This window comes from Sceloporus occidentalis, unplaced genomic scaffold, assembly GCF_023333645.1.
Source record: "Sceloporus occidentalis isolate IW3139 unplaced genomic scaffold, rSceOcc1.0.p SCAF_9, whole genome shotgun sequence".
NCBI lineage: Eukaryota > Metazoa > Chordata > Lepidosauria > Squamata > Phrynosomatidae > Sceloporus > Sceloporus occidentalis.
In genome coordinates, this window is record NW_028316989.1 from 48,307,548 (window position 1) to 48,317,636 (window position 10,089).

The 10,089-nt window shown below is 45.2% G+C and overlaps 1 protein-coding gene across 2 annotated transcripts in view; it reads left to right on the top strand.

Moving 5' to 3' along the window:
- LOC149307493 (SMAD family member 3) overlaps positions 1-10,057 on the top strand; it is a 45,507-nt gene extending 35,450 nt beyond the window's left edge. The window contains exons 5-9 of one of the 2 annotated variants that reach the window (XM_089539287.1): positions 199-249; positions 2,805-3,017; positions 3,430-3,627; positions 3,662-3,848; positions 5,386-10,057. In XM_089539287.1, the coding sequence (XP_089395413.1) occupies positions 199-249; positions 2,805-3,017; positions 3,430-3,627; positions 3,662-3,848; positions 5,386-5,509 (773 nt within the window). In that variant the 3' untranslated portion in view covers positions 5,510-10,057. The remainder of the gene's footprint in view (positions 1-198; positions 250-2,804; positions 3,018-3,429; positions 3,628-3,661; positions 3,849-5,385) is intronic. The other variant, XM_089539286.1, reaches the window with a different exon arrangement.
- The last annotated feature ends 32 nt before the right edge of the window (positions 10,058-10,089 follow it).

The window sequence follows — 10,089 nt, forward strand, 5'->3', positions numbered from 1 at the left end:
GAAAAGTAGCTTTTGGGGGGGAATTGTAACTCTTAGAATCAGGCAGCCAGTATGACTACAATGGCTGGGGTAATTCTGGGAGACATAGTCCAAAAATGTAACTTTCCAGAGCTCTGATAGATATAACAACAACAACGCTCCTGTTCTCTTGCTGAGTAGCTAATAGCTGACCATAATTATATTGTTCTTCCCCCTTAGGTTCTCCAAATCTGTCTCCAAATCCGATGTCTCCAGCGCACAATAATTTGGGTAAGGACAGCGCTTACTCATTTGCTGCTCGCTTGAAACGTCCAGGTGTGCTCAGTGTGATAATTGTCATCTGGTTTGCAAAGGAGTGAAAGAGAATAAAGTCTTAAAAGCCTACACAGAAACTCCAGAAACCATGTCTGACATCCCACACACACACACACAGCTTGCATCTGCCTACCTCTTCATTTTTTGTTTATCTGTGTTGTTGTGAACGGAGCAAAATGCTGAGCCTATAGGACATTCAATAATCATCCAGCTCAGCTCTTGAGAAAGGGCTGGGATTTATTTTTTCCTAACTCTAAAATCCAGGATCCTTACCATCCAACATGGGATTCGGGGAACTGTAATCCAAAAAAGGAACTTTACCAAGCCCAGAGCTGCTGCATTTACAAACAGATCCAGCTTCTGGGGTGTTTGCTGGGGACAGAAGCTGATTTGGTTGGAATAGCTTGTGTGTGTGTGTTGTGCCTTCAAGTGTGCTGTGGGGTTTTCTTGTTCCAAGGAGGTTTGCCATTGCTTTCCCCTGAGGCCGAGAGTATGTGACATGCCCAAGGTCACCCAGTGGGTTTCCATGGCCAAACTGGGAATCGAACCCTAGTTTCCAGAGCCATAGTCCAACACTCAAACCATTACACTATGCTGGCTCTCTAGAATAACAGGAACACAGTTTTAAAAGTGCCATGCGTTGGGGAAGACCATTGAGCTCAGTATTGTGTCTGCAGAGTCTCTGGGGCAAAGCAAGGTTGAGCAATGCATATAGTGCCATTGCACATTGATGTTCCTGGCCATGGATATGCATATTATGCACTGCATAGCAACATGTATGCAGATTTGATTGCACATTCATTTTCACACTTTAGGCCTTGGTTCAGTTGCGCTACATTGCCTTTCAACACAATGTTTGCAAAGCACTATTAATGTGGAATGCAGCATGTAGAAATTTCTGCTGCACAGCTAGAGATATCAAGGCTGGGTGAGGGGCATGTTTTTCTTCTGTATTGTTCCCCCATAAACCCATTTTCCTGGGGGGGGGGGGGGGATGGATTATGGAATCTTATTCCTTTTAGAACGAATAATAAAATGTTCACGTATTTAGCAAAATCATCTCTAAAAACTATGTAAGAGGAAAGCTTCCATGTAAGGCTGCTGTATATAGTATCAGATCCTGGTCTTGTTTCTTTTTCTCCATGCTTTTTAGGGAACTGAGTGTGTTATGTCTGCTTGACATTGTGAAGAACGAGTGGAGACAAAATAATTTTCTCTCTCTTTTCTAAACTGATGCTGATGGTCTCTTCTGTTTTATAAGTGGTGTTTTGTTTTGTTTTTCCAAACCAGCAAAACGAAAGTGGTTCCTTATAGTTCAGGTGTTCCTCTCAGTTCCAGCCTTTGTAACAAAACAAAACAAACAAACCAGAAAAAAACACCCTCCACATATTTTTAAAAAAGAAGGTCCATTTGTTATTACATGTTGAGCAAAGTGTACTTTTACTATCTGAGACATGATAATTTCACGCCAAACAAAGTTCTATATAATGCATTTTATGTTTCTAAAGTAACAAAGAGACTTCCAGTCCAGGGCATAAGTATTGCAATTTTCAAATTTCATGTTGGTATTGTTTTTCTGGGGATGAAAAGGGAGCAAGTGGGTCCCCATCCCATGGCAGAATACAGTTTACATCTCTATCTGCAACCCCAATGTAGGATTTCAGCTGGTTGAGTCTCCCTTATCCAGAATCCCCAAATCCAAAATACTCCAAAACCCAAAACCTTTTTCATGGGTGGTTGAACTTGGGACACCTTTGCTTTCTGATGTTCCAGTGTACACGAACTTTGTTTCATGCACAAAATTATTTAAAATGTTGTGTATAAAATTGCCTTCACGCTCTGTGTATAAGGTGTATATGAGACATAAATGAATGTTGTGCCTCAGCTTGGGTTCCATCTCCAAGATACCTTGTTATGTACACACACACACACACACACACACACACGTATATATATAGTGTATGTGTCCAGCGGATGTGAAGGGACGACATATATATGGAAGGATGTGGTTTCTCCACATCCTCTGGGATTAGGGGTGAAGGACCCCATGAATGTGGAAAACCACAAATTAAAAAAGCACTATTCTTTTTACCTAAGGGAACCCCTTTCTAGGAATCTCCAGGTCAGTGTCTGCCAGAGGATGATCATAGGATCATGATGGAGGACCTACAAATGCCCAGAGAAGTGTTTTCTCTAGGAACTTCTAGGTCCTCCAGCATAACTCTATGGTCAACTTCTGGCAGAGTCATGCTGGAGGACCTAGAGATTCCTAGAGAGAACATATTAATCAAATCTTCAAAAGTCAAATCTGCAAATGTGGAGGGACAACTGTATTCCAAAATCAGAGGAAAAGAAATCTGAAATCCAAAATGCTTCTGGTCCCAAGCATTTCAGATGAGAGAGACTGAACCTATATAGTGACACGCATAAAATATACTAACCAAAACAGAGCCAATGTGTCTTGTAGATGGTTCTCACCATATTTCTCTGTCTGCCCCGCATCCCTGCAGATCTCCAGCCCGTCACTTACTGCGAACCAGCCTTCTGGTGCTCCATATCGTACTATGAACTCAACCAGAGAGTCGGGGAGACCTTCCACGCTTCCCAGCCTTCGATGACGGTGGATGGCTTCACAGACCCTTCCAATTCAGAACGCTTCTGCCTGGGCTTGCTCTCTAACGTAAACCGCAACGCAGCTGTGGAACTCACCCGGCGACACATTGGTAGCATCCATTTGCATCTCTTGAGTTGTGGGAGGGGAGGTCAGGATGCGTTATCAGCTCCCAGGACAGTTACTTTTTTGAACTATATGGTGTCTGGGGAATTATTGTAGTCCAAAAAGGTAACTGTTTACAAACTTTGGCTCCCATCTATCCACCACAGCAGGGTAGAGTGTCTAAAAGAGTTGGTTCTCTAACTTTATCTTCTCTGTAATGTAACTTTAAGTACACTGGAGATGCTCTGGCTTTATAACCTGCATTGCAGCAATTTGGACACAATTTGGGGTCCCTTCCAACTCCATGATTTTATTTTTGACCTATTTTGAAAGGCTTCTACACGCACAGAGGTCCTATACCCGTGTCTTTTGCTGCACCTGCTGGCTTGATCTGATGCTTTCGTCCTCTCTTTTCCCAGGGAGAGGTGTGAGGCTATACTACATCGGAGGGGAGGTGTTTGCCGAGTGCCTTAGCGACAGTGCCATCTTCGTCCAGTCTCCCAACTGCAACCAGCGCTATGGCTGGCACCCGGCCACCGTCTGCAAGATCCCGCCAGGTTACTTAGCATGCCTTCCTCCTCCTCCTCATTACTGCACACCTGTTGCTCCTTCTTCCCTCCTAGTGTGTGTTTCTGTCTGCATGTGATCACACATTTACAACGGCCCTGGTGTGGGCTTCTGTATCTTTCACAGGCTGTAACTTGAAGATCTTCAACAACCAGGAATTTGCAGCTCTTTTGGCCCAGTCTGTGAATCAGGGCTTCGAGGCTGTCTACCAGCTGACCAGAATGTGCACCATCCGGATGAGCTTCGTCAAGGGCTGGGGAGCAGAATACAGGTCAGAGGCTGGGGGATGATGGGGGGAGAGGAATGGGATCCATCCCTACATCCTTCTCTATCACCTTCCATCCTTCCACCCTGTCCTCCTCCCTTCCTTCCACCTTTTTCCTTCCTTCCTTCCTTCCTTGCTCCTCCTAGTGTTCCCCCTTCCTGTTTTCCTTGTTTCCTTCCTCCCTGTGTTCCTTTCTTCCTGTTTTCCTTCCTTCCTTCCTCCCTGTGTTCCTCCCCTTCCTGTTTTCCTTCCTTCCTTCCACCTTGTTTTCCTCCTTCCCTTGCTGTCTTCCTTCCTTCCTCCCTTCCTGTTTTCCTTCCTTCCACCTACCATTTTCCTCCCTTTCCGTTTGTCCTTCCTTCCTCCCTCCCTATTGTCTTCCCCCCTTTCCATTTTTCTTTCATTCTCTTTTTCCTTTCCTTCCACCCTGCCCTCCTTCCTCCATCGTCCTCCCTCCCTCCTTCTTTCCTTCCTTCCACCCTGCTGCAAAAGGCATCTCTGGCCATCCAATCTGCTCTTGAAATCATCCAACAAGGAGGAACCACTACCTTCTGGGTTAGTCTGCTCTACCCATGAACAGCAATTGCCATTAGGAAATAGAACACAAGCTTCAAATTAATATTTCTGGTTGTGCAAAGAAGGAAAGGAATTGGGCCAAGCCAGATGATTGTGTTTAGGTGCTGTGGACCTCAGGGGCCCAACAAAAGGGTGTCCCAGCCGTTTTGCTCCTTGCAGCCAGAAAGGGGTTGCATGGAGTGGAAGGGATCAGCTTCCAGCCTTCTCTTCCATGGCTTTCCCCTCCTTCCCTTCTTCCGATCAGCTGGGGCCGGAGCCTGTCCCTGGAGTGTAGCGGGCCTCTTCGGTTACCTCTGGCCACTTCTCCAGATGTCTGGAGTCCATCTTGTTTTGAAATCAGCTCACTCCCTGCCGGGGCGGCTTTTCGCTCTTGGCCAAGCTCCTACGGCTCTTAATGAGATCCAGATGTGTTAAGCAGGGGGGGTCTGGCCCTCGTTCGGGGGTTGTAGTTCTCATCCAAAGCTCTGGTTTGTGCTTTTGGCCTCTGCCTGCAAGCCGACGTCAGAGCCACGAGGCGGCCGCCGCGTCTGGGGATCTCCGCGCCAGGACAAAAAAAGGCTCTCCTCCATGGCTGAGCCTCTCATGGGCCATTTTCTTACTCCTGCCGATGTCTGAGACCTTCCCTTATGCCAAAGAAGTTCCCAAAGTCTCTTACATCGGAGGCTCAGACAGCCCCTCCTGGTCTGGGAAGGGGTGTTAAGGCTTTTTTGGGAAGATGACAGGGTAGCCAAAATGGAGGGTTGGGTTGTGGTTCCCAAAGACTTTCCAGAAGCATAGCTTCAAGCTGGGAGAGATGAGCCTTATTCTCACCTGCACAGGTGGAGCAGAGAGTTTGAGGCAAGGCAGGTTTATCAGCTGGACTCCAAAAATCTCCTCTCCTCCTTTGTCCCCAGCCAGTTCTGTTGTTGGGAAGCAGATGGCTTTGGTGTGCTAAGTCATTCTTCTCCCTATTTTCTTTTCTTTCCAGGCGGCAGACGGTCACAAGCACGCCTTGCTGGATCGAGCTCCACCTGAACGGTCCGCTGCAATGGCTGGACAAGGTCCTCACACAGATGGGTTCCCCCAGCATTCGCTGCTCCAGCGTCTCTTAAGAGAAAACAGACAGGGAGTTGTGTCATGAAAGCCGAGACTCAGAAATAGAACCTCTCCAAACTCCTGGCTTAGAACAAACTATGTCAGGCCTTTACCTGAGAATTTTACTTTTTTTACACTCATCTGTCTGAATAACTGGTAACCATGAAAAGGAGGACGTCAGGGTTGAGGCCTTTCCAAATTCAGTCCTGCGTAGTAACTGCTCCTTCCTTCCAGTGCCGCTGAAAACGAACCTGATGTAGCACCGTTGGCTAAGCTCCTGGTTCTTGTCATCACCCAAATGTTGGATGCGTTATAGAAGATGCTTTGACTTCCTGTTCCAAAGGCCTTACATCATGTATTTGCAGGGACACGGCCTCCCTATAGTTGTTTTCAAAGCAGGTCTCAAGATGAAAGAGACTATGGATAGCCCCTGCCCCATCTTGCCACTTGGTTAGAGAACGTCCAGTGGGAACAACTCAGGAAGGATCGAGAACTCCTTTTCAACATCTCCATTTTGAGCATTGGCTCCTGCATCTCCATTTCTTCCTGCTGGGCCCATCTCTGCTAAACCTTGGGACAGGAAAGTTCTTCGGATTAAAATCTGGTAGCAACGGATGAGATTCGGAAACGGGAGGTATCTTGCAGCGGTGAAATTTGCAAGTGATGCCATTGCTTTCGCGATTTCAGAGATGGGGCCCGCAAGCATTGCCCTGTTAAAGACTTAATGCTGCAGCAGGGCATGCTTTTTCATGATGCTTTTATGCCAGGGAGATCTTGCTGCTTCCTCTACAGGAGTTTGGGTACTTTGCTAGTATGTGAAGTTCTTCTTGCATTGGCTTCATCCACTCTTGGAGCATCCTCATGGTGTGCCAGTCCTCTTAACCATTCAAGATTGCTTTCAGGGGTTAAAGCATTCATTAGGAGAGATGTTCTCCAAAGTGCAAACTTCAGTGGATTGTCAGTGAAGGACTGAGGGAGAAGGGCTGGAAGTGGAGGCATTTAAAAGAAAACCGTGTCTAGGGACAAACTGAGACAAGTGCATGACTCTGCACTGCACTGACCTTTGGTCACACAACTGTCCAGCAAAAACTGATCTTCCCCTCTCCTAAAGAAGGGCGGACAATGTTATTTGGTTAAGAAATGCACGTTTGGCCTCTCCAGAATTCCAAAATTCCAATTCCAAGATCATTTAAATCGACCTTTTAGTTCCATTAGTTCTTGGCGTTTGAGGAAGAGATAAACACTCTTGCTGTCCTGTTAAAAGAGTTTGCGTTGTGTGTGTGAGAGAGTGTGTGGGTGGGTATGCATGCACATAGCATCTGGTGTTCTGGTATTTTTCTTGATGGAGAAAAAGAAAACCAGAGTGTGCTGACCATCTGGCCTGAATCCAGAAATGAGAGATGGTCACTGCCCAGCCAAGATGCGTGGCTAGAATTTAGGAATGTCCAGACAACTAGAGCCTCGCTTCTAGCAATGTTCAAAAGCACATATCCAACCCCCTTCTTTCTTTGCTAGACCAGATCAGCCAGTCTCCTTGGCAGGGACCTGAAAACGTTACTAGCCCTTTAGCTCAGACTTTCCCCTCCTTTTTAAAAAGTTTAGTGTATAATAATAATAATAAAGGCTTCATGCCTCAAACAATTCCTGGGGAAAACATTTGAGACACCTTGTGGCCATTGTAGGATGACTCAAGAGACGGCTGAAAACGTGTCACGTGGATTTTGTGTTTCTGTAGTTGGTAGGACTTGCAAACATTGCTCAGATCTTGCAGAATCTATCCATCTGTAATATGGTCTGCCTCTTTTCCTACTGTCTTACCAAGCGTTATTGCCTTTTCTAGGGAGTCTAATGAAGACATGTCCGAAGTACAACAGTCTCAAGTTTAGTCATCTTGGATTCTAGGGAGAGCTCAGGCTTGACTTGCTCTAGGACAGTGGTTTTCAACCTTTGGTCTTCCAGATGCTTTGGACTTCAGTTCCCAGAATTTCTGAGCATTGGCCATACTGGTTGGGTCTCCTGGGAGTTGAAGTCTAAAACATCTGGAGGTTCAAAGATTGAGAACCACTGCTCTAGGACCCATTTATTTGTTTTTCTAGCAGTCCTTGGTATCTGCAGAGCACCTCAAATGAGTTGATTCTCTTTCTGTTCGTGGCCTATATTGAAGTGCTAGAGTAGATCTCATCACTTCAGTGATTACAAACTTCACACCAAACATGTGGAAAATTGCAAAAATGCACCGACCCCTTCCAAGAACCCCAGAAGGCTGTATTACCCCCCAAATGCCTCCCATTTTCTTCTACCATCTTTCTCAAAATGCCAACAAGCAGTGACACTTTGCACCCTGTGGCCATTTGGAGAGGGAATGCAGATGACAATGGAGGCTTGCTGGCATCTTGTAGGGCAGCAAATCCGATCTGGATTTTAGCCCAGATTTTTAAGGCACTGTCCAAGGTACTCCTTTAAAGTTCAGGCCAAGTCCAAGAACAGATTTACTTCCTCTACTAGGTTAAAAAGCCACCAGTTGTCATATGGGCTAGACCATACTGTTTAGAGAACACAATAACAATAGACAGAACAATAGAGGAAATACTGGATTTCAGGGGACTTTGGAGTAGACTTTGCACAGGGTTGAAGCACAGGATTAACCCTCTGTTTCCATGTTGAGTCCCCAGTCTTCAAAATACGACTCTTTTTCTGACTCTAATTGAAACACTTGGCTCTTGCTTGTTTGTAGTCTTGTCCATCATTCTCATGTGCCGCATTTAAACTCTTAAGACGAGAAGCATTTGAGCAGTCAACATGACATTTACTACATGCGCTCAAGATGCATTCTGCTTTTCAACAATGACATTGTATTTGGTTGGCACTTTTACAACACAGTTTAGGGCTGTGCTGCTGGCTCCGATGAAGCTCTGCCTTGGGCAAAAATGGTGAAGCGCATGTGTGTGTGTGTCAGGTCTGTATGTCTGCGAGAACAACCTGGCTTTTGAATGTTTCAGCTTGTACAGGACTTTCATTATGTAGCACCAATTAGACTGTATGCGTTATCTGTCCTGGAATCTCTTTTTAGCCGTACTTCCTTGGCTACTGTACAAGACCTAGGCTGTTGCCACTGGTTTAGGAGTCACTTGCTGGCCCTCTGACTCTTTGAGGCATACATTCATCTTATACGGCTGCTGGCAGGTGTACCAGATTGCCTCGAGCAACTATTTTTCCCTTTTATTTCTTGCTAAGTGGCTGATGAAACAGTTTTTGTGTTGTTTTAGTTAACGTATTGAACAAAGTTGCAGGACACTTTATTACGATGATAATCATTTGCATTTCACTTACTGTAGAGATACAGCCTGCGCTATCAGTTCGTAGCAGTAACTTGCAGAAGGAATTGGAAAATCTGTCAGAGGCCAGTAGGACATCTAAGCAGGGCAGCAGTTAAAAGACGGAAAAGTGGTCTGGAGCAAGCTGTTTGCAACTCGCTACCAATGCTCCAGCAAAGACTTATTTTTTTATGAAAGAATTCAGATTCACATTTGCATCATTCGCATCTGAAGCCTGTTGCAGACTGGTCTTAAGGCGGCAGAATGGAGGCTGGGTTTGCAAGGGCATCAGTGGCACAACTCAAAGACCTTCCATAAACCCAAGCACAATAGGGAGGAGGCAGGTGGTATCCTAAGTAAGACTTTTTTCTAGGGTAGAGCAAGAAATTAAGTAGCCCCCTTTTATATCCAGTAGCAAATTTTGAGCTGCGTGGTTAAAAATGTTTAATATAGCCTTATATATATTTCCTTATTTATGTAACTTCTTTTGTTAGCCAGAGGAGGTATTTAAATTTTTGTTTTAAAACGGGGCTTGGGGTTGTTGTTGTTTCTTTGGAAATTTTGAGGATTTCATGGCAGGGGGGTGTTTAAAACACACACAAAACTAATGAAGCTGGATTTGGGGAGTTGCAAATGATACAACCCAAATGAGAGGAAACTCAGCCCTAATTCAGCATGTCCTTAATCAGTTGCCAATGGAAAAGGGCTAAATTTTGGCTGGATTGTGCCCACCGTACCTGAAATACTGGAGTCTCAATGTTCCCCCTCACTTTCGTTCTCTCATCTTTGACGCATCACATCTATTCCTGGTGCTGCTGTGGAACATCTCTTATTTTTGATAGACTTGAACAGAGACCCTTGCTAACCTTGTTGAAAAAGAAGAGCTGGATCACAGCAATCCTTGTTGCATTTTCCTGCCCAGGAGTGACATACTTTAGAAGTATCCCGTTTGATATGGATTAAATGGGTTGGCTCCCTTCCTTGCAACCCATTCCTCTGCATTTGGGGGTCACTTGCTTCAAGGGGGTGCAATGGTCAGGACTGTCCTACGTTGCTTTTACAAACTTTAAATGGCAATGTTTCTCCCCAGCTCTGAAAGAAGTGGTTTTCTGCCAATGTTTTCTTTGTTTCTTCCTTCTTTTATACCTGAGAATTGTGCATTAATGAACCTTTGCTTGTCTTCTATGGGTCTTTAGCCTGCTAAGCTTATTTTTTATTAAAAGCCTATATCATCCGTTTCTTATGAAAAGAGCCTGCTTGGAGTGTCGTTTGTTTTTTGTCAT